This window comes from Drosophila bipectinata, chromosome 2R, assembly GCF_030179905.1.
Source record: "Drosophila bipectinata strain 14024-0381.07 chromosome 2R, DbipHiC1v2, whole genome shotgun sequence".
NCBI classification, from domain to species: domain Eukaryota; kingdom Metazoa; phylum Arthropoda; class Insecta; order Diptera; family Drosophilidae; genus Drosophila; species Drosophila bipectinata.
This window is the reverse complement of record NC_091737.1, coordinates 9,051,390-9,079,180: the sequence shown is the minus strand read 5'-3', so window position 1 is coordinate 9,079,180 and position 27,791 is coordinate 9,051,390. Positions and strand designations below refer to the sequence as shown.

The window sequence follows — 27,791 nt, the reverse complement described above, 5'->3', positions numbered from 1 at the left end:
CTTGGCACCCAACAGAAGACAACACAAACATTGCACCAAGTGCACTGGAAATCTAAGACTACATAGGTATCTAATTTTAATAAATTTTTAATAAAAATAAAAGAAAATTAAATAATTGTCCAATATACATGTAACAATTCTACTAGCTATGGATCAATTTTTAGACCTAACTTTTAATTTTGGATCAATATTTTTTCCTCCAGTGCAGTATCCACAAAGATATGTATCTGTGTAAAGCATAATGCACTTTGTTTTATGCTCGTAGATTAATTTTAATTGTTTGTTTGTTTGTACAGTGCAAATGTTGCATGTAGATACATTTAATGCGGTCGCTGTCGCACTCATAAATTGTATCTGCATCTGTTGCGCCAAGTATCTGTATCTCTCCTCGGCTGGCGATGTAGGCGTCATCTCAACGGGCACTGGGAAATAAACAAACTTGCAATGGAGCAATTCCATATTCCAATCCTTGCCCCCCAACTTCGGGGAGTCATCAGCCGCCATTCCCGGTCTGCCGCAAGGAAATCACGGCTTCACATGCTGACTTTATTGCCGGCCTGAGAAAAAGCCGCAATTGCATCAAGCAAATTGTCTCCGGGGGATGCAAATAAATTTCCGCGAATCTTACCGACGAGTGTAACTCGACGCGGAGCGAAAAAAAAGCGCAATTCGTGGACACACATATGGACGTGCATGTGCTGTGCAGCAATTGCAGGAATTTAGCTCAAGCATGTGGCATAATCAAAACGATATTGCATTTTGCTTCTTAATTGTAAATTAATTGGAGCTTGCCGGAGCACCACGTTTTTATTTGGCAACTTTTGGATATTCATTTTTCTTTTATTTTTTTTTTATCGCAATCCTCTTACCCATCGGTCCACATCCGCTAATTCATATTTATGGCCAGGAAATGCTTTCCTTCTATAAATACAACCCCTCATCGGGCAAGAATGTTTTTAAATAACATTTTTTTTCGCGCCACCTCAAAAAGTCTCTCTTAACACACTTTCCCTCTCTCTTGAGCGCTCTCTTTCGGTCGTGGTGCTGTTAAAGTGGCTGAACTGGCTGGCCACATAGACTGAGAACTGGTAGCCCCTCAATCGTACATCCACTGTTGCCCCGAACGGTTTGTTAACGGAATTTCAAACTGAGCAGAATCGAGACTGAACTGAAATTCAAAAAAGAATTCTTCTTGTGATCTTCTGTGTGTGCCCGTGTTGAATCTAAATAAAAAGAAAAAGTATATAATAATAAAAGAAAGCACGAAAAGTATCCAATCAATCACAAAAGGCAGATAATTCTACAAAAGTGCTGACTGTGCTATCCGGAAATTGAAACTATTTAGTGTCAACATAGTAATTACAGGGCATAATTTTCTGAAAAAAACCCAAAAAGATCAGCAGAAATCAATAGTGCCCCAGGTGACACAGATTTTCCATAATTGGACAAAAAGCCAAGACTCTACCGGATACATATATTTTTCCAACGAACGTTGGCCAGTGCACTTAGATCTATATAGAACTTTATATATACAACTATCAAATAAAGAATAATGATGTCCAGAAGAGCCCTCCTAATTGCCGGACTCCTACTGATCGTGGGCAGCTCCACGGGTAAGTGCTTTCTGGGGTTAAACCTGATGCAATCATAGGTTCTCCCCCCGATCCCTACACAATCTAATCGAAACGGGTGTGGGAATGGGAGGGCGACCCCAAAAACATCAGACTGATCGCAATGCATCAGATTCGGACGGAGATCTGAAGTACAGGAATTGGAATAGGAATTCACTATAAATCGCTGTGATTGTTGGGCGTGAGCTGGTCGAGATGATAATGTCGTTGCCGGAATGTTTTAAACCGGTTCTGACCTACATTTGTTCCACTGATCGGCACCCGGACAAAATAAATATGGGAGATTGATTAGGTCAACCCAATAATGTTATCAGTGTGGAATAAAACTTGTAAAAAAAAAAGATGACAAAAATCATCATGTAATGGGGTATTAATCTTTGGATCTTTTAGGATGATATTTATGATCTCTTGGGATCATTACGAAATGGCATACTCAGGAGACGCCTATTAATAGGAACCCCACTGATGACATGACTAATTTTGAAATAATCTTTTATTTAAATTTTAATAAATGAATCACATGTTTTTTGGACAAAAATATTAGGATTCCCAGGAAAGTGTGAATCATAGATGATCTCTTGTCTGATGACATTTTGCAAACCTTGTCAGGTTTCCGCATTATTCAAATGACTTTTTATGTACGTGTAGTAAATCTCTAATGTTTTTATTAGTTGTGTAATTTTTGCACATTTCGCACTGAGTAGACTCGAACAGTTAGCTTAATAATTTATTGTTTAAAGGCCGTCACATTAATTCAGTTATTTATCACGATAGATGAATGGCGTCGTCCCGTCGTCCCGAGTACATTCAAGTTTTTCCCGGCCCATTCAATAGCTGATGACTCTAAAGAGGGGAGGTATGCCACATAGACACACACATAGGTGTGTGCCATTTGCCATTTGCTGTTTGCCATTTGTGATTCCGAATCGGTTACGGCTGTTAATTATTCCAACTTCGACCATTGTCTGTGCGCCCAGGAAATGAGCCAGCGGCTAAATAGCGAAAACAATTCTACGAGTTTTCTGATCAATAGGGAAATGGAGTTCCTGGAGGGTTAGGTTAGGGAGTATCGAATTCAGGGGCCAACGGTTCTCGTATTAATTAGCCCCTCGATTCACCACAATTCTAGGTAGCCCGTAAAAAGCGTGTCGAAGAAGCGTGAGAACATTATTGGTCGTCGTCGTCGGTAGGGAGATCACCTAAAACCTGGAACCTGGAATCTGGAACCCTTTTCCCTGTTGTTTGCTTACCCCAATCCATAAACAATGCGATTATCATCAGATTGATTGGATTGCGAAATGGTGGAAGACCTACCTCCTAAGAAATGGCAGTTTCCTTTGGGACCATCTCCGACTGATCTGCTGACATGTTTTGCCAGGAATTTATGTTTGCTCACTCTGTATTTAACATATTTGCTTAATATTCCATAGTTGTCCGACTGGGCTTGACATGGGTAAACAACAAGTCTAACTGATGATCAATGAGGATCACTGAGAGAAACATTTTCCTCTAAAGATTCACTCAAAAAAAGCTATAATAGCCCATTCAGTGTTTTTTCCAAAAAATATTTTGTTTAGAATTTGAGAGTCTTCTCGTGATTTTGTTATTTGCTTTTTATGCTGGCATTTTTTTTTTTAAGGTTTGTTTCGGAGGATTGAATTTCATGGCATTTTGTAGCCTGCTTGGTGCGAATTGAAATGCCCGGGCAAGAAGGCATCAAATGACCGCGAATACATCGAGAAGCGCGAAGCATAAAAAAAGATTTCGGTATGGGAACCAGAGGGGCATTGTTGGGGCGATGAGGTGAGGGTGTGGCATATTGTGAGGGCCCTGCCCTTGTTCTGTGCAGAAATTCCTCCTCCTCGGCCCGGCTCGGCTCGGCCCGGGCATTTATTTTGGATTCTCTGACTCATCCTCAGTCGATGTTGTCTGTTCACCATGGCCTGGTATTCACTGGCATATAACATACCCATTCCGATTCGACTTGCATCCGAGGCACCACTGCTGCTGCTGCTGCTGCTGCAACAGATGGGGGCATTATGGAGTGGGTGGACCCAAGGGGGGTGCTGAGCTGCTGAGCGGGAGTGCCGGTTCAGCGACAGCCGGCAAAAGCGAGTTAAACCAACTCGTAACCAATTCTCGACAATTAAAGAATCAATTTACTTAACGTTGCTGGCGAATTGCCTGTCGCTGAATGAGTTGTCCGCCGAGTGCGGGTTCCAGAACCAGGGGCGGAGTGACTGCTGGTGCTGCACCATTCAAGTGGGGCACGAATATATACAATATTCTGTATGTATACTGGTATGTATAAGCTGAACATGCATATAAAAACTGCTGATGATCGGCACGATAATGGAGAACCCAACTACTGATTCAGCGGCCGGCCACAAGTCAAAGTCAAAAGCGAATAAAGCCGCAGATGCTTCTCCGGGTAGAGACTCTACGGATAGAAATGTTTCCAGAATTTACGATCCGTGCAGAAGAAGTGGAAGGCCATAATTCTGATACAAAGTACTTGGAATCATTACAAATCCAGGCATGTCAGCTATTTAAAAGCTTAGGAATGTTGCTTATATTTCAGAAAAATCAGAGCGTTGTTTATGGTTGAGCTCTAGAATCACTTAATCTCTTAATTATTAAAGAATATCATTCTTTAAAAATACCTTTCAGAATAGCGTACACATTCCTGCAATAAGTTTTGCAATCTTTTGAAATTCCTCGTCTCCAAACCGGCTAGACATCAAACAATTTATTCAATTTTTTTGCCGCCAAAGAATGTATGTTGTTAGTGTTAATATTTACGGTCCTCTTGTCAAGTTTTTTTTATTTTAAAAATTCCTATCAGCTTCGTGCTAAAATTTCAATTGAGACTTTTCGAATACGAAGTCCAAGTTTAGGGCTTTGAAGACAAATGGCAGTAAATAACCCAAATCGAAACGAACCCGAAAATAGTTTGTGGAGAGAACGCGACTTGGATGAATGGGGCAAGAACCAGAAAGGAGTGCCGCATATTAATTAGAAGGCACTCAGTGGAAAACACGAGCCCTGCCTCGGACCATCTTAATATGCGCTAGGCGTAGCCTGAGTCGCGCCTCGTCTTCAGTATCGAGAAACTATATAGTTGGCAGTGCGCCCGCACAATTCAGAACCCAAAAACCCAAGGCACTTGCCACAGACACGTGCACCCACTCTTAGACTCCCGGGGAGGAGTGGAACACACCACATTAGTTGTGCCAGAAGAAGAAATAAGAAATTGTTGTTGTTTATTCTGGCAGATCGGGGGGCGCAATGGAAAATCGTTTAAGTGAAATCAATGTTCTCTATTTGGAAACTCATATACATACTCATACAATATATAAAGAAAGTACACATAAGCTCGTGAGTGCTTCTGGACGTTTGGATTTCTATGATCGAAATCGAAATTTATTGCAGCCACTTGATGCCACACAGCCAGACCAACACTATTATGGGGGATCAAACAAATGGAAATTGAAATAAATCGATTAGGTTAATGGAGAAAAAAGAAACCCAGTGGCGGCTTTCTTAGGTCTATTTGCATATTTCAGTCGTTTTAGAAAAATATTTCAAAAAATACTCAATTAGTTTTTGGTTCACCAACTGCCGGGCATCTGTCGGCAAACGAATAATTCCAAAATCGATTGCAATCCCTTCGACAGGACCCGACACACGCTCGATGGTTTTGCGAATAATTTGCTATTTTCGGCATCTGTCAATGCTGCACATCTGCCCCTGTGCCCTCCTGCCCCTCCCCCACTTTGCACTTCACCCCCTCCGCCAGAGCTCCTGGCCAATTTTGAAAGTGGCCGATGCGTAGGTAGTCGTCACTTTATGAGGTCCTCTCCTCTCGATGCGTGGCCGTAACCTGATCGCTTTCACAGAACCCGAATGCCATTATCATTATCCGCTTCGCCTCATGTCTCTATCTGCCACACACTCTGCCACACAGATACACTCACTAACACTGAAGTGAAGCGATCTCCTCCATCTCCTTCCTGCCACACAAACAATTTTCGGCTCATATAACGCAGCCCCTGCGTCCCTTTTGGGCCGGGTCGGGAACTGGCACTGGTCAGTCACGTAGGGCACTTAAAAAAAATTGCTGTAACTTCATTAGGCCACAACGTTTTCCCCCGAACAGTCCAGATAATTGGCTTAATTTTCAATTGAATTTAATTTCAAAAAATGGTATTGACATTGAAAACTTTAAACTAAAATAATTACTATATTTTCGGTTGATTTCTCCAAGTGTATGCTAGAGAGAGTGGTGGTTGGACAAACCTGAAAACATTCGGAAAGGAGATCAAAGATCAGAGAGCTCGCTCCCTCCGGGACTGGCTCTTAATTTCCTCCGGGCCTTATCACAGGTAGTAAACCCGGCAACAAAAGTGCTGCACTTGAATGATTCCCAACATTCCCGGGGTGGAGAAATGGCTCGGTCCCGGGAGTGGGGGCAGTGACTGGGCACTAAAGCCAAGCTTGGCTTTTGGGTTGTGGCTGGTGGCTTGTGGCTTGGGGTTATTAGCTGAAATGCATTTTTCCCTACTCCCTACTATCTTTTATTTTCGGAATCATGGTTATGATAAATTGTTGTTGGTCTAATTCTGAGTAGTAATTAAAATGGAGTTGGCCAAGTTATCTCTTGGAGATAGAAAAACATGAAGGCAAACATAATCCCGGGTAAAGATCATTTCGGGAGGATGTAAACCCAAAATTAAAGGTTAAAAGGGACGGGAGATTAAAATTAATGGAATTATAAATGCAGAGGATGTTTTAAATTTAAGTTTTACTTGTTATAACCTTTTCTTTTTAACAAAATCCTCAAAATATCCGCTATCAAGACTGAGAATACATTGAAAAAATGTTTATTCCTGAAATACAATGTATTTGTTTTCCTTTTTCGAGTTGTTTCTTTATGGCTTATGCTTATCGGAAGTCAAAAATCCAGACCATCGATCCAGACCATCACGCCTTTCGAAAAAAAATCTGCAAATAAACTTTCATTGCGATTGTTGTTCATTTCGGGCCTTATCTTCCCGGTTCAATGGCTGTTGGTTGGTTTTTTTATTCGGGGCGGAAGGCGTCCGTCCAACATAAATTCAGTTGGCTTCGGTGGGGTTCTGGGTGTCTCCTGCTTCAATGTAAATACAAGAATAAATTTCTTTTATGGCTCAAGTTTACGACAAAGAGCCAATGCGTGAGTGAATGTGCATTTTTTTTCGGGAATTCTCTTCAGGAGGTGGAGGTGGCCATTCGAGGAGTTGGAGGTTTCGGTTAGGAGGAGTACAAGAAAAGGAACTCCAGCGATCGCCAGGGATTGCATTTCTGGAGTGGAAATTCGAAGCTCTATTCGAATTTTGTTTGTACTTGGAGCTTGTAAAAATTTTCATTTTTCCTGTTTCCGCATGAAGAAGTGGCCATAACACAGAGCGACCAAAGCGGCCAAAATAAATGTACCAGAATGTATATTTAAACTTTTCACAATCACCGAACCAAACTGTCCCTTTTCTGGTGTGTGTTGAGGGAGGGTGTGTGTTGCAGTTGGCACTATGAAAATGGACATTGTTGTGAAATGCTTTTCAGTTCTGTGTGTCCAACGGTGACACCACCAAACAAAAAAAAAAAATAACAAAAAGTGGCCCAATATGCTGCCGTTCTTATGATTGTTTGTGTTTTTTGGTACACTGAGAAAATATTTTAAATCATTTGTTAATAAACCTTAAGATTAAAATTTAAACTAAAATAATATTTACGAAATTTATTTTTCCTTTAACTTAAAAATTTTATAATTTCTAATGGTTGTTGTTGCTGTGGATTGTTGCCGTCAGCACGTCACATGTGGGTGCGGCGATCGACCAAGCGGCATACATCGAGTGAGAGGGGGGGCGACTGCATAAAAGAGGCAGAGACGTGGACAAATCGAGGGGGAGTGTTAGGTTAGGCGCTGTTGTTTTCTCTTTCCATTCGCTCATTTTAATTTTCGTTTTTCATGTGACCCCATTTCACCGAAAATGTTTTCGACAAAATATGTGTGTTTGTACACATGCGAGTGTCTACGTATGTATGTACGTGTGTGTGGCATGGTGGGGGAAGAATGAAGACTGAAGAATTGGTGGAAAAACAGTGAACGTGAATGCGAATTGTCTGGCTTTTAATTTAACCCATCATCGGTGCAGCTGTCTTTTAATGCCACCACCTCTCCGCCATGTCAGCCCTCTCAGCCCTCCCTTTTTTCTGATGAATTTGAGCTGCGAAAATGATAAGCACAAATACAAATACAAACACAAACAAATATAACTGTATTATGATGGCCTAATGCACTCTGGGCCGTGCTGGTTTCGATTTCCATTTAATTTCTCTTAATTAACCCACCGACTAAATGCGATGACTGCTCTGACCCCCCCATGGGCTAGCCCCCAAGGGATAAACAATCTATAATTACAGAAGATCTTCAGCTATTATCCATTAAATGGATTCGTTTTTTAAAGATTTCCCATTTCTTAGCGTGATAATTGTTCTAAAGAAATAGTTATTCTATTAGAAACTACAAAAAAATATAAAATAAAAGACTAGAATTCAGACAGATTCGTTGCATACTTTTAAGCTAGATCCTAAGGTCTTCATGATATAAAAATACTAACTATTTATAAATATATTACAGTACTCTCCTATCCACAATCCAACCTTGATGATGAGCCCATGCAAAATGACGATGACTTTGATTATTCGAGTGACGACCAAAGTGCCCCCAGCCCCCAGACCAAGGACTCGACCCCCACTTCCCTGCAGAGGGTCAGCAAGACGGCATCTGTGACTGGAATTCTCGGCAAGGATTTGAAACTCAAGTGCGATGTGGGAACTGAAAGTAAGTATAGCCATAAAATCAAAAAAAAAATATATATAAAAAACTAACATAAATTAATTGTATTTCAGTGCTAAGTGCAGAAAATGTGGTTGTTCTTTGGTACTTCGGCAACACTTTGATTGCCAATGGCAAGAATGTGGTGCAGCCGAACTTTGAACTGGATCCCAACTTTGATTTGACCATCCTGAAGGCCAGCGCCCAGGATGCCGGCTCCTATCGCTGCGAGGTCGTACCCTCCAGGTCCGAGGTCATAACAAAGGTGGTCATCGCCGAACATTCCCTGGATGCCATTGTACCGGAGAGCTCAACTTCGGCGTCGAGCGCGATGGCCTGCAGTCTGATGGGCTGGACGCTGCTCGGATCTGTCATGGTACTGTTGGGAGCCGGTCGTCATTAGCTTAAGCTCAGGATTAGTATTACGCTGGCAGAGATCTGTGCCCTCTTCAAAACACTCTCCACTCTTCTATTCTCACAGGAAAATGAGCATTTTGTTGATTGTAAATTTTTGTATTTTTAAAGACACAAAATCAACTTTATTTATTAAATAAAAAAAGGAACCAAAGTATACAGAATTGTAAAATTTGTTTAATATTTCCAGCTAAAAAAATCATGGCCAAATCCATTTGGACTTCATTATTAAATTTTACTTAACATGGACTCAACGAAAATTACAATATTTATGTAAGACACTGGCTTTAATAATATATCATTATAGTATATATATATGATTCTCTTGGTATATACGTGTATATTATATTTATGTGTATGCTTTAAGGTCGGCATTTGAAATCAGGTCCTCGTCGAAACATTGATTATGGAACTTCCGTTTGTGTTGTTTTTGATTTTTTGATTTATTTTGTGGAGCAATCATATCCGCTTGATTGCTTCAATTGGCACGCTTATTGATCAGCTCTAATGTTAGGCTATGATTCTTAAATAAAATATATATAAAATATATATTTCTACATTCACAATTGATTACTCATACGTATAGTGTATATGGTCAGCATGTTATGGCGATATTTCTTTCATTTCATTCAGGTATTGTAGCAGAATCAAAAGGACGAAAATGTAAAGCCAAGCCCGAGGTCTTCTTAAGCATAATCCTTTCGTTTGATTTGTATATGTATGTATTCTGGATCGTTTCGTTGAGTTGATGTGGTTCATATGCATGTGGGTGTGGTAGGTTATAGTACACATACTATACATGTATGTCTAAGCTTTGGTCTAGTTTATAAAATAATTCGGTTGCCATTCGATTGATTCCCTCCCTAAGCCCCTTCAGTTACAAATACGATTCAGTTTCTAAGTACAAATCCTAAAAAGATCCCTAGATCTTAATCTGTTCTTTCTAATTTCTATTCTCTGGGGTGTGAGTCCTAATAGATTAGATCTTGTCACCTTAGAAATGTACAGTGGCGAGCAAAATTGAGTGTATGTTCAAGACTCAGACTTTCGTCACCCATAAATTCATATTCACACAACCAAATCCAAAAATTTTTTTTGTTTTCTATTAATTATTTAATTCTTAATAAATTCTGAGCAAAAACAATGATGATAAAGATGAATTCGAGGAGAGATAAATTAAAAACGAAAAAAACCCACATAAACTCAATTTTGCACGTTTCAAAGAGTTTTAATTTCCAAAATAATATTAATATTTTGTCCAAAGAAATTTATTTGATATGACTTCCTGCACGCGGCCAGGCATGTTATCTACCAAAATTTCTCTTACATCTTTAGGAAAGCGTATCCATTCAGCTACAACACGCTCCCAACGGTTGCCCCTGTTTGATGCACCTGTTTCGTACTGCCTGAGCCGTCTTTTCATGATTGACCAAAGATTTTCAATCGGATTGAGGTCGGGACTTTGTTCCGGGGTTTCATTTAATTTCTAAGGTTCCCTTCCAAACCATTCCTTAACAATTTTCGAAGTGTACTTCGGATCCCCATCTTGTTGAAAAACCATTTCTTTTCGGAATAAGCACATTTTTCAATAAAATTGGGAAGATTGGTCTGCAAGTTTTTTAGGTAGTCCTCTTTCTAACACCTTCTATTAATTGTAGAGGGCCAAAATGCCACCATGTGAAGCATCCCCAAACCATAATACCACCACCCCCATGTCTTACAGTTTCTTTTACATGGTGTCTTTGGATTCGATCTCCGGGTCTACGCCAGCAATATTGCTTTCTGTCAGACTGAAAAGGGTAAAATTTAGACTCGTCAGACCAGATAACACGTTGAATCGTCAACGGTCCAATTTTTGTGTGCCCTTGCAAATTTCAATCGCGCTGTAATATTTTTATCGGATAATGCAGGTTTGTTTGTGTTTCACACTTGCAATATATCCGATGTGTCGCAGTGTTTTTCTAGCAGTCCATTCGCTAACATTCTTGATGATAGCCAAAGAAGCATCCTTTAGTGTTCCTTTAGGAGCTTGTTCCTTCTCATTTCGGACATTTTTTATTGAAAAATGTGCTTATTGTGAAAAGAAATGGTTTTTCAACAAGATGGGGATCCGAAGTACACTTCGAAAATTGTTAAGGAATGGTTTGGAAGGGAACCTTAGAAATTAAATGAAACCCCGGAACAAAGTCCCGACCTCAATCCGATTGAAAATCTTTGGTCAATCATGAAAAGACGGCTCAGGCAGTACGAAACAGGTGCATCAAACAGGGGCAACCGTTGGGAGCGTGTTGTAGCTGAATGGATACGCTTTCCTAAAGATGTAAGAGAAATTTTGGTAGATAACATGCCTGGCCGCGTGCAGGAAGTCATATCAAATAAATTTCTTTGGACAAAATATTAATATTATTTTGGAAATTAAAACTCTTTGAAACGTGCAAAATTGAGTTTATGTGGGTTTTTTTCGTTTTTAATTTATCTCTCCTCGAATTCATCTTTATCATCATTGTTTTTGCTCAGAATTTATTAAGAATTAAATAATTAATAGAAAACAAAAAAAATTTTTGGATTTGGTTGTGTGAATATGAATTTATGGGTGACGAAAGTCTGAGTCGTGAACATACACTCAATTTTGCTCGCCACTGTATTCGTTTTCGGTTCGGGTTCTTCAGGTAACAAGGATGCTTCTACACTCCTCTCTCTCGTCCTCAAAAGGTGCCAACTTTTACATGCATACATACGAAAACAAATAAATATTACATCTAAGGTTAATCAAAAGGTTTGTTTTTGTTTTTTTTTTCTTCGGTTTTCAACCGATCTTCGCAGTTTTTGTGTCCTAATCCAACAATTTCACATCCACGGCCCAATGTCGATTCGTTTTAACATTAACTTTAGCTAAACTAAATTAAATTTAATTCTGTTTCTGTATCAGTTTCTCCTTGCTTGGCACAAATGTTTTAGTGGCGATCGCTCCAGCGTGTACGATATAGCATTAACATTATATATGGGTAGCATTGACCCAGGCTAGCAGGCGCGCATTAGCATTTTGTTTGTATAATTAGAATACTTTTGTTTCTGTTTCCTATTTGCGTTGGCTGTCGCTATTCGCTATCGCTCCGATGCCATCGATAGCTGAGTAATCCGGAAATACATATGTACACTCCTCCATGTCCTCGCTAAGGCGGCCTTAGAGCTGGCGGATCTGGCGCAGCAGGAGCGCCGCTAGGATAACGCCACCCACGGGCGCTTGGGCGAGGGCTGACGCGGTTCCTCGACCGCCCAGACCGATGCCGGCCTGGACTATCTGATCCGGTGGCAGATCCGCATCGCTGGGCTCATAAGAATCTGACGGAAAACATCAAGTTATATGCGATTTCGTTGGGGAACTTAATTTTATGTTGACTCACCCTCGCCATCGGCCTGGATCGTGAAATCGTGATCCGGCGAAAAGTTAGACCAGCCATAGGGGTTCCTCGTCTTGACACGGGCATGCCACAGGCCACGTCGTGGCAAGTCCAGCTGGTGCGTGATCTTCCAGATGCCACCAGTCTGATTATGACGATGCGTTTCCAGCACCGAGACTGTGCTCCAAGTGTAGGACTGAAATGGAGATCGAGATTGCAAAATCCGTCTACATGAAAGGTCATGGAATCCCCCAGCTTACCCCTGATAGCTTGTAGTCCAGCATGGCCTCAGACAATGGCTGCAGACTCCTGACCAGCCAGTGCATTGTCACCTTGGTGCCCTCCAGTTTCATGTCCTCAAACTGGGGCGTCTCCGGTTTGTAGCTGACGTGCACCTTCACTTCGTTGAAGCCGATGGCGTTCTCCACGTGGCACAGATACTCGCCCAGATCGGTGCCCTCCACATTCCGGACCACCAGCGTTGTGCGATTGTGTCCATTGTGCACAGAGTCCCATAGAGAGTATTTCTCGGACAACTGAATGGTTGTGCCATCCTTGACAAAGAAGCTCCTGGCAATTGGATTGGCGCGATAGTTGCAGTACACCTCCGCAGTGCCGCCTTCCTCGGTGTTGACATGATGCCGGTGGGTGGACACCTTGGGGCTGTACTGGACATCGATGGTAACCATGCCATGTGGGGGATCGTGGCTGCCATCGTCGGCCAGGCACTGATATACGCCGGCATTAACATCGTCGATGTTGTCTAGGACAATGACTCCTTTCTCTTCATCACTGGGGGAAGACTCCATGCGAAGACCCTGAAATAATAAGATTAAGAATATGATTCATTTTTTGATAGAGATAGCTGTCAGATAGATCCAATCTTTAAAAGATACAATGATAACAAAAATATGCGGAAACATTTGCTATTTTTTCAAGTCTACTCCGAGTATATCAGTGCGATAACGAAGTTGATCTTGAAAAACTATCAAATATATCTTGAATGTGACTAGGATGAGTAGGATTAAAGCATTTCATACATACATTAAAGGACCATTTGATTGTGGGCTCGCCGGGCAGATAGGTTCGACACTCGAGCTTGTGGTGGTCGCCCTGCCTGAACGTCTGCGATCGATCCGTGATGTCACGGTCGTCGCAGAGGATCGACAGCCGGGCGCCCACCCTCAGAGTTGTGTGCTGTCGAACGTTCTGCGGCAGGATAACGCAGTAATAGTTATCCGAGTCCGCCGGAGTTACGTTTTGCAGGAATATAGAATTGTTTTTCATGGCCTCGAAGCGAGGCACCACCGCAGTATTACCATTGACAATCATTGTGGTGTTCTTGTACCACATGATAGCATTGTTAACTAAGGGAAAATATTAAGTTTTGTTAATTAAGATGTTTTAATTAGTAGATTGATTAGTTCAACTTACGCATAAAGTTGCGGGCATCACAATTCAGCACCACATCATCGCCCGGCTTGGCTTCCACCCGAAGGTCGTTTTCCTCGAAATAAGGAAGTGCTGCTGGCGAGTCCACAACTGGAGGAGTTTCGTCCTCTATGGGATCCTCATCAATATCACTGTAAGCGTAGTCATCATCCTGGTATTCAACTTTAGAGTCATCTATCGGCGTTGCATGGGTGCGTACTAAAAAAATCGAAAAAGAATCGTGTTTAAATTCAAAGTAGAGTTGAAATAATGGCCCAAGAGAAGGTGCAGCAGTGAGTCAGCCAGACAGGCCTCTGAGTGGTTCCAGACTTAATTGGAACTGATAAAAATCACACAACATCCACTGTAACTTCTGCTTCCAATCATGAGGGGTCTTTGCCACAAAGAACTCGACTATATGGCTCTGAAACGGAAATGAGTTCCAACAGGAACTAGGGGAGATAACCGGCTCAATATTTGCAAATACATTACTCTCAATATTTGCGTTTAGTCACAATTTTTATGGAAACCCAGCAGGTTCTAGAATATTTCCCTAAAAGTATGCAGCATAAAATCTACGGTTCATCCCCCATAAAATACTTCCTTCAGCTCTAGAACTAATCTTTGAGATAAAAAACGAGATATGAGAGGAGATATGCATGGCAGATAAAAAAAACACTCTAAGCCTTGGGTAAATTAGCGCAATACCCAGAAGAGTCGCAGACCTCGAGGAGGGTTTCTGATTTTGGAATGTTCATTTCCATTTCCCATTTGAATGATGACTCCTGGCTGCACCCCGTAACAGAATATGCTAATTGTATGAGTAATTCTTTCCGGCCGTGATCTTTTATGTATTAGCCAATAATCATTTACATGCCATATGCGGTTTCTAACGGCTACGAGACTAGGTGACTCACTGCCATCATTCCTATACGGCTATGATGGATATTGTCGGGATTACGCAAGTCGCTTAAACTCGTTATCAATGGTCGATAAAAGCTCTTTAAGGTAACCACTTGCGTCTCGGAGCCAGCTATCTTATCCAACGACCTCTCCTTATATCCGCAGACCGACGCTCCGTTTATGGTTTGGGCCACTCCACAAAAAACAAAACCAAATAAATTGTAAAGAAAATGACTCTAGTTGGCCAAAAGCAGCAGGGGGGATTGAGATCTGAGCCATAACTGGCTTAAAACTGCAGTCTGGGCTTGTGTCAAGGTTATGGTCCAGGGCCAGAGTCTTATTCGGAGAAGCAGCATCCAGGGATTGCAGCAGGCTTCTCCTAGCTTCACGCAATTGTTGTCTGCAAGTAGGTCAGACTGGGTGGAGACTGGGGGCTGGGACGGCTCTCACATGCGTCATCCGTTGTCCTTGGATCGATGTCGGGGGTTGCAAATAAAAAACGGCAACACAACAACAACAACAATAAAAATAACAACTGAAACAACAACGTCCACTTAGCTTAAGTTCATCCATATGGATGGATGAGCTATTCTCCCAGTGCCTTGTCCCACTGTCTCTCCCTTGTGCAATCGTTCTGAGTGGAACAATGGCGTCAGGATGTCGCGGCGCCAGGACCCCGTCCAGACTCCCGCCCCTCTCCATTTCCATTTCCGCTACCATCCCCATCTTGGCACTCCTTTTCCCCTTTAAACTCGAGTTCAATGTTATACAGAATGGCCATTTGTGGCCTGCATTGGCATTGGGGCGTCGCCGCCAGGAATTTGTCGCATTCCGTTCAGTTTCCTTTCGGCCAGCTTTGATGGCTTTGCATTCCTGGCCAGATGAAGGCATGTTCGAATGCAATAGCCCCTTGGCGTGGGATTGTTTGGAATACTTTGCATAGTTGTTAGGTTTGGGGTTTTTTGACAACTCTTGCTATTTGATATCCCCTTTTTTATTTAGTTCCTTAATTACATTTTTAATTTGCTTTTTAAGCATGAAGTGCATATTTTAATGACTGCATTTTAACTGTTGACAGCTCGTGAGGAAATTTCTTCTACTTCAGAATGCAATTTAATTTTTATTACTCTGTCCCACATTTCAAATAAAAGTGCAGTGCAAGTACGGAACCTCGTTTATGAGAATTCCTTGTACTAGGCGCCAATATTAAATATACTCCATCGTATCAGCAAGGTCGGGTGTAGTCGCGACCGCACCTCGTTGATAACTCCCATTGAAGATTCAGTTCAAGATTTTCGATCGCATTCATGATCGTCTTTGCTTTCATTAATTTCTGACTCACTATAAGACTGTATGTACGGTGGATCTGATATATGTGGCTATGGATGAGTTATGGGGTCAATAAGTAAACAAATCTAGTAGAATGGCTGGCCCACATCGACACATCCTCGCCCAAGTCTGCTGAGTCAATGAAATGTGTATAAATAAATGATGGCATCTAGTTGCCGCCGGTTTGCCAATCCTAAATGCACAAGATTTTCAAAATCTGGGAAAGGAAACGTAGCATCATCCCAATTCGGTCAAGTCAGCAGAAGCCAACTGGGGGGGAGGCAAAAAAATTCTTTAATCGACATGTCATGTCTAAGGCCCGATGGAGCAAGTCAGATTGTGATGTGGGGTCGTAAAAGTGCTTAGAATTGTGCGAGTTTCAGATGTCAGAACTATGGTTAGATTTGCAAGGGAGAATGGAAATATATGTACAGTGGAAGAAGCTATTTAAATTTAGATTTAATTTTAAAATAAACAATAACGTGATTTTTTTGTAATTGATACTAGATGATGATCCTGTTCGTTTGTCTTGAAGCTCTTCAGTTATATCAGGAACTTCAATTTTTGTAAAACCCTTTTCTTTATAATTCGATAAGCTTATGTCTTAATCATTGGTTGTTTGGTATGTTAGGGTTATTAGGGTTAAGGTTCCTTTTAATCAAATTTCCTTGAGCAGTTTCCATGTACAATTTCCACTGTCTTTGTACATAATTCAATTCCATGAATTTGCATAGAGACACATAATAAAATGAAACAAACACCCGCCAAAATACAGGCACATAAAAAATGGGAAATTAAATTGAAATCAATTGAATCGGCAAATCGATTCAACGTCTACCCTTCCCTGGGTGGGGCCACGCAGTCGCTCCGCACCCTCTGGAGAACTTTGATTGATCCAATCACTGATTTATTATGCGATCTTTATTTTTGGAAAAAGGCGAACGAATGAGTAATTTGAGTATTTCGGCTGTTTTCGAAAAGCACAACACTAGTCAGCAAAGCATATATGCATTCTGGAGTAATCACTTTATCGCTGAATTCTGAGAAAATTATTTTATTAGATCCCTCGGGTCTTGTTAACCTTGAAGAGGCATGTTTTCGATGTAAATAAACCAAATTTCCATTAGGGCCAAGTCATTATCTACTCCACTTCTGCAAGTGAAGAGTGAAATAGACATGAAAACAAATATTTTTGTTTGGCTGCCAGGAGGAGCATTATGAAATATTGTATTGTTCGGCTTGTTTGTAGGCCAAACATTCTTGGATATTTACAACAGGCCAGAAGCTACATTCAGTATATAGGGAGATATGTGATATTGGAGAATACAAAGTTCAGGCTTATTTTTGGCATATGTGCTGGTTCATTCCGGGTTATCCGCAGCCTTATCTTATGGCTAAAATTGGATCGAATTCAGTTTTAATTAAAAGACCACCATAGTATCTGTAAATATTGGAATATTCCTTAATGTCGGTGGAAAAAACAAAACATCATGGCCTATGCCCTGGGACATGTGATAATTTAAAACACCGGGGGCGTTTCACGTACAGATAGAGGAATACAAAAAAAACAAGAAGAACAAAGTCGGAGGTTTACGAGCAAATATTCGACATCAAAATGCCATTCTTTGCAGAACAGTTCGTGCATAGCAAATATTTATTCTACTCGTTGGGGCCTATTCCCTTTATTTTTTATCCACACATGCATATGTGTATATCGAAACACATGGCACCCGGATAGAGTCTAGGCTCTGAGGTCTAGGGGGAAATGATGGGTTCTTTGGGGAATGGTTGGGAGTGGAGTTGGGGGAAAGTTTCCAAGCCAACGTTCCATGTGCAGACGCTCCGAGGTACGTGAAATGGAATGTTAACCGTTATCAGCAATTTGCGCCATAATTCCTAAGCGAATGAAATTTAACTTTCCAAGTGTGTGGAGATAAGTGGGCGCTCTCTCCCTCTCTGTGGGTGATAAGATATGCTTGTTGTTTTTTCAACTGGCACCTACATCTGAGTCTACGTGAGACTATCTGCGAGTGTGTGCGTGTGTGTATCTGTGAGTTCATTTTACGCAAAAGATAAGCAATACGCACGTGGTTCTAGACCACACACCTTTCCATATCTGGAGCTTTTCTGTGCAGATGTGTGAGTGTGAGCGGGTCGAAATGTAGGCTAACTTGGCTCATACTTATTTTCGTCCGACATTCAGTAATTCATAATTTCTGGAAACTTACGTAAACCCATTGAACCGCAGCAGAGTCATTAAAGAACTCAACCTTTTCAAAACAAATTAAAATTTCAAAAGCGTTATGGTCTTATGGTATCAATTAATAACCCAACCCAAGATTATAATTTCCAAAAAAAATATTTCAAAATATGTATGCTGAAATTTATGAAACGTGGAAACAACATAAATGAATAAAATGTCTCCCAAATACCTATAATAATTTTAAAATAGAATTTTATTATTTTAAAGACAATTTCTTGTACTCTTGCTGCACTTTCTTATCTTTAAGAGCAGCCATAAAAGAGAAGACTAAATATTACGTATACGCCACCACTCTTGACTTCTATTAACTGGGGAATTCTGGGAACTGCCTCTTATGGAGCTCTCGATAAAAGGCAATTTGGTGGTAATTAATTCGAATCAAAACGAATTAGCTCTTTGATTTTATAGTTCATTAACTGGAGTCCTTGACTTACCGTAGAATTGTCCAATTAATAGACAAATGAGTAGCAGCCATGTTGTGTCTTTCGCCCTGATCATGTTGATTGCCTCTGATGATCGTTTTTTCGATTTGTTTTTTGATTTTGGTTCGGAGCTATCGGAGGTAGGTTGTTAACTGCAATTAATATGTTTGGTTGGTACTTGATTAATTCGCTATTCCCGATCGGGAGCCGCAAAGGCCGACAAAAGAAACAATTACAATTATTTAGTTGTGGGATTTCTTAATTTCGATTATCGTTTATTTTGTATATTTTGTATGCCAGCCGCGTCGTTGGCCGGAAACTTCTAATTGACTTGTGGCAAAATGCAAAGAAAAGCGCGAACTACAAACGAATTTTTTTTGCAGCCATTACCGAGGGGGGGTTAAAATATTCGACCGATCGGTGGGTAAACATTGCCCATTCGCCTGGCCGCGTTATGCAAGCTGTATGGGCCCCGTATGAGCCGTGTATCTTGTCGTAATTTGCTCTCCGCCGATAAGTTGTATCTTGAAGATATTATGATCTCTATGCGAAAAATCGCCATTTGCTAGCTACTGCCACTGCTGCCACAGATGCTGGCTAATTTGCAGCTCACACCGAGTACCGCTCTCTCTTTGGACAGTACTACTTCAATAGAAAATACTATAATACTAATATCTAATCAAAAGGTATATAATAAATAACATGTGTTTTTTTAAGAGTTATTTTTAAAATAGTTTTCAAGCTTTAAAGTTATTACATGCCACATGGCTATTGAATGATAGATCTGACTGTATTTTTTGCTCTTCGGGGCTGACTCAATGCCAGCCGGCCAGTAAAGTGGGTCGAAGTGGGGGCTCTGGGGGGGGTTTGGTGTTGGGTCAGGGTGTGCCAAGTCGAATAGCATGCAAATGTTTATGCATATAAATAAATTAATGTGCAAATGCGAAAAAATTGTACAGCCCGAATGAAAAAAAACAACGTTTACAACTGCACAGCGACCGACCAAAATTCGACCAAAAAAACAAAAATTGTTGTTTGCAAAATGGCGGGCATAACTCAAACACACACACACACAAACAAATAGCGATCTGCATCTGTATATCAATATATGCGTACTGGTATAATTTGTTTGTATGCTCGACTCATAAAACAAACAATTTTGCAATGTCTGATGATCATAATCCATAGCTGATGCATTCGCAAAAAAATGTTTTTCAAAAATTTCGTAAGCTGGTAGGAAATAGGCGACGAAGTGATGCTCTTATATAAGCTATGGGAATAGTAATTGCTTTGTTGGTCAGGATATTTACTCTTTCTCTATGAATAGAGATCATATAGAACTAACATCCCTGAACAAAAGCCATCTAATGAGCGGAAATTTTCTCACTCGCTTGTGCAACAGAGTTTTCCCAGCACTACTACTATATATTATGACTGTCATCTGAATAAACGACACCTCAGATATATGTATGGCCGGCAAGTACGACAATAGGTGTGTGTTAGGCCCCGAGAGTTGACACCTTCCTCTAGCAGAGAGGCTACAAAAGCCCCCCTATAACTATCACTAAAACAGAATTTACCGACCCGGCCTGTTTATCAATTATACAATCGGAGGGACGCCCCGGAGGAGGGAAAGGTGCAAACTTGGTTCTTCTTTTTCTTGTTGGTTCTTTTTAAATCAGTGCCTTGATTGTTGTTGTTTTTTGTGTCTTTGGCGCTTTGTTTATTTACATTGCGCTCCAAGTTTACACACACAGATACTATCGGGGTGCACTTGTGTGTGCGAGTTTTGGAGTAGGGGGTATACCTATTGAGAGGGAGCAGCTGCAGCTGGCTTTTGGGGATCAATGCTTGCACTTTGCTGCCACAAATCGAATTGAAAACTTTTCTGTTTTGTTTTTCGCTTTTTTTTTTTGAGTTTCCTATATAGCGTAGAATAGTGTAAATAAAAACACGATTGTATAGAAAAAATTGTGTTTTTCATTCAGCATTTGTTTGCACTTCCCTCTCCACGAGGAGCAGCTGGCCCCCAGTTGCTACCATCTTCCATCTTCTAGAGATTCTTCCGCTAGCCCCCCAGCCAGTAGCCCCATCTTCGATAGCCCTCATTTGCATTTTCGCTTTCATTTGGCCACCTTTATTTTTTCTCCTGTCCTTTACGGTTTCTCCTCTTTGGTTTTGGGTGTATTTTTGTTGCCGGCACAACGACAACTGTTTTACATATTTGCACATATTTATAGAATTTGCAGCCAAGATATTGCCAAAGGAGAGTGAAGGTGAAAGAGACTGCCACTGCTGCAACTGCAACTGCAACTGCTTGTTTCTGGCCAAAACGAATTTGGCATAAGGGAGTAAAAGTGAAGATGTGGAACAGCATCAGCAGCATCTGCCACACAAATATAGTACTTCTCTGGGCCATTATTATAAATCATCGCTAGACTGTGACTCTGCTGGCCAAAGACCATCGACCGAAATGGCTCCTTGAGTTTCGAATCTTTCAGGGCCAGTTACAGAATGGATGCGATGCGTTCAAGATTGTTATTTAGTTTCGTATTTATTTTGCCCGAGAGCCTAGAGGAGGAAAACTGGTTTTTTAGCTGCTCCCCAGATACCGACGCGACCGACGAAAGCCGCTGCCGCCGCCAACCACAACAACAAAAATTCGGTTAAAAAGCGTTAAAAAAAAAACGTTTTTTTTTTACGTCTTTTGTTTTTCCCGATTTGTGTAAAGATTTTCGTATTTCAAGTAACATTTAACACTTGCACTGGTAACGCTTTCCGAAAGCGTTTAAGCCCTGTCCTAAGTGATTTTTACACGTTTTAGCCAGGCCGATTGAAAACGTTTACAGCTGTCTTTAAGTGCCTTAAATCTAAGGTCGTTCCGGGGTAGTGGGCTGAAGTTATGGACATGTATGGAGACCTTTTTGTTTTGGCGCTTTGGAATTCCTCGAAACCGTACGCGAAGCTGTTCAATTGAGAACTGAAATCACTTTCGGTTCGCGGGCTGGGATGCCCGAAAGCGCCGCGAACGAAACGAAATGGTAAATGGAACGGCCCCAACGCGATGGCCCCAACGAGCCGCAACTCTCTCTCTCTCAGGGCTCTCCATACGCTGAAAAAAATTCAATGACCCTACTTATAAACATTTTTTTTTATTACTTCTAAGAGGGTTTTTTGTTTCTAGATTTTAATTTTAATATAAAAGTTCTTCATAGTATATGTATATATTTTTGGAGTATTTTTCCAAGTGCTTCTCTTACTGCTTGGGGCGGCAAGGTAAAAAGCCTGCACGCATTCTCGTTTCGTTCCCTTCCGCGAGAGCCTTTCAGAGTTGGGGCCGATAGAGTGATGGTACTTGGTCAGGAGGGAGCGGGGCTTGCGGCCAAAAAGATGCGTTAGCTGCCCGCAATGTCAGTGCCATTTGTTGTTGTTGTTGGTCCAAAGAGGAAGCCCTATACCGAGGATGTACCCTTTTAGAAATTTTAAAAGGCATATTCGTTTAGGCCTGAATCACGTATTACTTTAAAGTTTAAACCTCTGAAATATCACTCATACGCAGTGTGACTGCTACGTGTAACATCTGATTCAATATTTGATTTTGTTTCGTAGAATAGGTACTTTGTTACTTAATTTTTAATGAATTTCTCCTGAATTACCATTTTTTTGGGGAAAACCACCTATGAATTTAAATTAATCTTTTCTTACTCACAGATAAAGTATTATAATGTTGCTTAGCGTCAATGAATCTTATCTGCTTCCTTCTGAATCAACAGACCTTTTCTAAAATGTGAATCACTTGTGACCTAAGCCATCTTTTAGTCAGAATTTATATGAAAAGGTGTTTTTATTTGGTTTAGTGTGTAACTCGTGTTCAGTACAAAATTTGTATATTTTTTATAGATAAACCTAACTCAAGACTATAAATAATTTTATTAGACATAGGGAATAAATTAATAAACTGATATCGTGCCCACATATCGAACCCGAGTTGTACATCATGCTGGCTGACAAAACCTCTGATCTTTGGGTGATTTCATTGTGGAAGTCTTCATCACCAAAGTCTTCTTGTAGCTCCGATTCCGTTGAGTAATTGGGCAGTTCCACTGGGGTATAAATTATGTATAGTTTGGGGATCGTTAGTATATCATTGGCCATCTTACCTTCACCACCCGTTGCGAAGCGTACTATCTTGCTATTATCACTCCAGCCAAAGCTGTTTCTGGCCAAGACCGACACCTCGTAAAGACTGGCAGGGTGCAGGCCATGTAGCGTATAAGTGGTGATGTAGATGAGTCCTGTCGATTAGAAAAAAATATATAATTTCTTATACAGACAATCAAGCCTTAAACCTTACCATTGGTGGCCTGAGCCGGTATCGTCAGCTCTGTCCAGTTGGTTCGCAGGGACCGAGTGGCATTGTTTGAGGGAATCTGCCGGAACTTCAGCTTGAACTCCATAATGGGCAGCAGGCTCTCCGTTTGCCACACCAGCCCGTGGGACGTAGAGCTCTGGGTTCCGGGATTGATTTTGAACACGCAGGGCATCGGGCGACCAGTCAGTTCGACACTGCCGCTCTTCGAGCCAATTTGGTTACTGGCTCGGCACTCGTACTGACCCATGTCCGCATTCCGCACGCTCTTCACCACCAACAGGTGACGGACTGCATTCACGTAGTGATCCAGAGAGCGATTCGCCTGAACCTCCGATTCGTGACTGCTGGAGTGGGCTCCCAATGCCACCGGCAACCCGTGATGGAACCACTTCACGGTGGCTGTGGGGGCTGCCTCCACAAGACACTCCAGGTGGGCACGAGCGCCAAGTTTGGTGTACACCACAGCCTGCGACACACTAACCTCAGGTGTGACTGTGAATGAAAACAACGATATTAAATGATTTCAAAACAAATTGACAGATACTAGGTCTACATATCTTCTATGATATTGGGGTGAAGAATCGGAAAAATTTGGGCAAAGAAATGACTTTCGGTAGTGGCCTCTACGAAAAATTTTCAAATTTTAAAGGGGAAAATGGACAATAAAATCTAAAAAAAATATTGTCTCTAGATTTTGATGCAGAATGATGGAGAATCGATCCACAAATCGTTTAAGGTATTCCGCTTAAGAATCGGATAACTATTGGCAAAGATATAGCCCTCGCTGTGAGCCATACTGGCATTTCTTGCATTTTTCAAATTTTGAAGGGGCTCACCAGGAAATTTGACAAAAAATCTAAAAAAAATATTGTCTCTAGATTTTGATGCAGGATGTTGGAGAATCGATCCAAAAATCGTTTATAGTATTCCGCTCAAGAATCGGATCACTATTGGCAAAGATATAGCCCTCGTTGTGAGCCATACTGCCATCTCTTGCATTTTTCGAATTTTGAAGGGAGCTGCCCAGGAATTTTCATAAAAAATCTTTAAAAAAATATTGTCTCTAGATTTTGATGTAGAATGATGGAGAAGCGATCCAAATCGTTTAAGGTATTCCGCTTAGAAATCGGATCACTATTGGCAAAGATATAGCTCTCGCTGTCAGCCATTAGGCTATTCCTATGATTTCAAAATTCTGAGGAGGATTGGATTACTTACACAACACATGAAGGTAGACACTGCCAACCGCCGTCTCGCCCACTCCATTGCTGGCCAGGCACTCTATGAGCCCAGCCTGGTTCCTGGACTTTATATCAAGAACTAGGCTTTGTCTGTTTCCGGTGCTGGTCTGGGCTTGTAGGGGATTTCCGTTCAAACGCCAGCTGATGACAGGATGGGGCACTCCCTGGGCCTCACACACCACCTCCAAGGTGGCCCCGATCCTTTGCTCCGTGAAATCAGCGGGCTCGATAAGGAGCTGTGGGGCCAGTTGAACCTCAATGGCATGCTGTTGGACCACATGTCCCGAGTCCGAGTTCATTTCGCAGTAGTAGTCGCCCGTGTCGCTGGACTGGACATTGGACACCTGTAGACTTCCATTGGGCCAGAGCATGATGCGATCCGGTTTCGGGATATCGGGATGTCTGGAATCCACCAGGGGGACTGGGGGATCGTCCCGGTGCCAGCGAACATACCGGAAAGGTGCTGGGAATAAAAAAGAGAATAAATCACACAGAACTCATCAAGTTGTATTTTATTGGCCCCATTTTGAGAAACAAATTCTTTTATGTGGGTATTTGTTTTGAAGATTTGGTTGAATGTCACTTAACGACAGTCATTCATTTATTTCCCGTGGGCTTCGGATGTAACTTCTGTGTAATCTTGTTAACCCCTTTGAAAATTAATTGCCCCTGTCAATAATCCTTTAATGGGCAGTCAACGACTGATTTTCGGGGAGGGGCCCAGAGAACTTATATGGTATAGTAGTAGTAGTATCCCTGCAGAACTGGAGGTGTCGATTGGCCATGGGTAAGTGCTTACCTCGTCGATCACTACATGGGTACTTACTAAAGTGACCCTATAGTAAACGAACGTCGAACCACCTAGTCTATTCGATTTAGCGATTAGCCCTGGGTAAGTGCTTACCTCGTCGATAACTACATGGGTACTTACTAAATCAGTGGTCGGCACCCCAATACATTGATATGATTTTACCGCATTAGTGCATAAGCATAATCGAAGTTTTGTCTTTAATCTTGTGTATGCTCTTTGTTTGCTGTTTGTTTAGGCGTCTTCGGTGCACTGCTTACAAAAACAATTGTCCAGAAAGAACAGCTTGTTTTATTTTGTGCTAATCCTTCGCTTAAACGCAGCTGTGTTTGCTGGCTGACGAAATTTTTGCAAGCATTTGAGTTAAGTGCAAAGCGGATCAATCGATTATTAGGTGAGTGACTTAAAAAATAATATATGTTTGTAATATAAAATATGTTTATGTATATTTTATGTATAAATATATTTTAGCCAATGAAGTGGTCTTGGTGTATAATGTGGATGGCGTTCAGGGGAAAAGTGCCCTAAGAAAAGAAGAAAATTTCTTTGGCGTTATGATCGGTGAGTATTTTAAAAGATAATTGTTTAATAATCATTATAAACTTCAATCTCTTAAAACTTGTTTAATCCTTTTTATTTATAGATTCAATAACTGCAATAACTGTCAATAATCCTTTAATGGGCAGTCAACGACTGATTTTCGGGGAGGGGCCCAGAGAACTTGTATGGTATAGTAGTAGTAGTATCCCTGCAGAACTGGAGGTGTCGATTGGCCATGGGTAAGTGCTTACCTCGTCGATCACTACATGGGTACTTACTAAAGTGACCCTATAGTAAACGAACGTCGAACCACCTAGTCTATTCGATTTAGCGATTAGCCCTGGGTAAGTGCTTACCTCGTCGATAACTACATGGGTACTTACTAAATCAGTGGTCGGCACCCCAATACATTGATATGATTTTACCGCATTAGTGCATAAGCATAATCGAAGTTTTGTCTTTAATCTTGTGTATGCTCTTTGTTTGCTGTTTGTTTAGGCGTCTTCGGTGCACTGCTTACAAAAACAATTGTCCAGAAAGAACAGCTTGTTTTATTTTGTGCTAATCCTTCGCTTAAACGCAGCTGTGTTTGCTGGCTGACGAAATTTTTGCAAGCATTTGAGTTAAGTGCAAAGCGGATCAATCGATTATTAGGTGAGTGACTTAAAAAATAATATATGTTTGTAATATAAAATATGTTTATGTATATTTTATGTATAAATATATTTTAGCCAATGAAGTGGTCTTGGTGTATAATGTGGATGGCGTTCAGGGGAAAAGTGCCCTAAGAAAAGAAGAAAATTTCTTTGGCGTTATGATCGGTGAGTATTTTAAAAGATAATTGTTTAATAATCATTTTAAACTTCAATCTCTTAAAACTTGTTTAATCCTTTTTATTTATAGATTCAATAACTGCAATAACTGTCAATAATCCTTTAATGGGCAGTCAACGACTGATTTTCGGGGAGGGGCCCAGAGAACTTGTATGGTATAGTAGTAGTAGTATGTACCATATGCATCAATAGGCTGCTAAGTGTGTTAAGCGTTCAATTAATAGAATCCGTTTCTGGACTTGGTTTCCCTTGGGCGCTATTATTGTCGGATAATACCTCCATTTGTGCCATTGTGTGCTCATTTCTTCAATCGAATTAAATCTTATTGTTATGGCCAATTGCTGCTGGTGGCTGTTTCAAGGCCCCTCAAGAGAACCTAATCGTTAAAAATGCACCTAAACTAGGTCCTTAGATAAAGACTTACTATTCAAGGTGCAGGGCAGCAGGACAGTGTCGTTCTCATAGGTTTTCACTGTAGTGGGTATGCTCTTGAACTTTTGCCTATTGGCCAGATCGTTGTTGAAGTCCAGTTCGGCCCGGACAAGGATAACGCCCACCCACAGGCACAGAACAAGAGAGCACTTTTTTAAGAACATTTTAGTTATTATATGTTTAGAGTATTATTTATATATTAAATTAAATTAGCCCGTGATTTGATAATTCTATAATTCACGGTCGCGTGTCGGAATTAGAACGGTCTGCTCCGGTCCGCGACAAAATCAACTTTGAACTGATCGCTTGAGCTGGTCCCGAAGCCACTGCCAGCCAGCGTCCCCTAGGCCACACCAACACTCACCCAAAGATTGGATCGCACACAGATACTGTGAAGCTCAGACAATGAAAGATGCCCAAGCCGGGGGCGACGATGAAGAAGCCGACGATGGACAGAAGCCCAGCACTTGTGTGGATGGCATGCCGGTTGATTAGTTGCCGCCAAGGGGATTTTCTTCCCACCCCTCGCTCCACATAAGCAATGGCTATGGGATCCATGAGTAGCTGTAGCTGTAAATGTATCTGTGAGATGCACCCACACTGCAAGAACATTTGCATGGGCCACGCATCGGTAGTTTTCGGATTCAGAATCGAGATTCCGCCGCTGATCTATTACACTCTCCGCTTCAGAGAACGTGCTGCTGTTGCATATTCCGAGATAAAATGTCATTGTGCCACAATGGATCGCCGTCCCCGACCCTGCCGTCTGCCGGCCAGTCATCTCACCAGCTTCGAATTCATCATTGTGATCGGATCAGTCGCATTTACCATTTGGGGAACAATATGTCCAAGGGACCGAGTTTCTCCTCCGAAAAATAACTACAAATTCAGATC

At 41.3% G+C, this 27,791-nt stretch overlaps 3 protein-coding genes across 5 annotated transcripts; 1 reads left to right on the top strand and 2 right to left on the bottom strand.

The window, feature by feature from the left end:
• Positions 1-1,089: 1,089 nt before the first annotated feature.
• Positions 1,090-9,086, top strand: babos. The gene is made up of 3 exons (XM_017235285.3): positions 1,090-1,613; positions 8,311-8,514; positions 8,583-9,086. Exons 1-3 carry the CDS (start codon positions 1,553-1,555, stop codon positions 8,909-8,911), a joined length of 594 nt encoding a protein of 197 aa, XP_017090774.2. The 5' UTR covers positions 1,090-1,552; the 3' UTR covers positions 8,912-9,086.
• On the bottom strand, positions 9,080-21,650 carry LOC108121276 (protein amalgam). 2 transcript variants are annotated; one of them, XM_017235282.3, is made up of 7 exons: positions 21,592-21,650; positions 18,684-18,823; positions 13,758-13,973; positions 13,368-13,690; positions 12,584-13,141; positions 12,327-12,519; positions 9,080-12,264 (listed from the first exon to the last, which is right to left on the bottom strand). In XM_017235282.3, exons 2-7 carry the CDS (start codon positions 18,745-18,747, stop codon positions 12,107-12,109), a joined length of 1,512 nt encoding a protein of 503 aa, XP_017090771.2. In that variant the 5' UTR covers positions 18,748-18,823; positions 21,592-21,650; the 3' UTR covers positions 9,080-12,106. The 2 variants fall into 2 exon arrangements, with proteins under 2 accessions (XP_017090771.2, XP_017090772.2); XM_017235283.3 differs by having other exon boundaries at positions 18,684-18,802; positions 21,592-21,623.
• Positions 21,651-22,496: 846 nt separating this feature from the next.
• wrapper lies at positions 22,497-27,206 on the bottom strand. 2 transcript variants are annotated; one of them, XM_017235198.2, is made up of 5 exons: positions 26,890-27,206; positions 24,262-24,747; positions 23,026-23,535; positions 22,832-22,966; positions 22,497-22,774 (listed from the first exon to the last, which is right to left on the bottom strand). In XM_017235198.2, exons 1-5 carry the CDS (start codon positions 27,059-27,061, stop codon positions 22,578-22,580), a joined length of 1,500 nt encoding a protein of 499 aa, XP_017090687.2. In that variant the 5' UTR covers positions 27,062-27,206; the 3' UTR covers positions 22,497-22,577. The 2 variants fall into 2 exon arrangements, with proteins under 2 accessions (XP_017090687.2, XP_070134623.1); XM_070278522.1 differs by lacking the exon at positions 26,890-27,206 and having other exon boundaries at positions 24,264-24,404.
• Between the last annotated feature and the right edge of the window lie 585 nt (positions 27,207-27,791).

Coding starts and splice junctions, on each gene's coding strand:
- babos (XM_017235285.3), top strand. CDS start 1,553: ATGATGTCCAGAAGAGCCCTCCTAATTGCCGGACTCCTACTGATCGTG. Junction 1,614..8,310: donor GATCGTGGGCAGCTCCACGG/GTAAGTGCTTTC, acceptor AATATATTACAG/TACTCTCCTATCCACAATCC. Junction 8,515..8,582: donor GTGCGATGTGGGAACTGAAA/GTAAGTATAGCC, acceptor ATTGTATTTCAG/TGCTAAGTGCAGAAAATGTG.
- LOC108121276 (XM_017235282.3), bottom strand. CDS start 18,747: ATGATCAGGGCGAAAGACACAACATGGCTGCTACTCATTTGTCTATTA. Junction 13,691..13,757: donor TGATGCCCGCAACTTTATGC/GTAAGTTGAACT, acceptor ATTTTCCCTTAG/TTAACAATGCTATCATGTGG. Junction 12,520..12,583: donor TGGACTACAAGCTATCAGGG/GTAAGCTGGGGG, acceptor TCTCCATTTCAG/TCCTACACTTGGAGCACAGT.
- wrapper (XM_017235198.2), bottom strand. CDS start 27,061: ATGTTCTTAAAAAAGTGCTCTCTTGTTCTGTGCCTGTGGGTGGGCGTT. Junction 22,967..23,025: donor ACCGGCTCAGGCCACCAATG/GTAAGGTTTAAG, acceptor TCTAATCGACAG/GACTCATCTACATCACCACT. Junction 22,775..22,831: donor CTTCGCAACGGGTGGTGAAG/GTAAGATGGCCA, acceptor TTTATACCCCAG/TGGAACTGCCCAATTACTCA.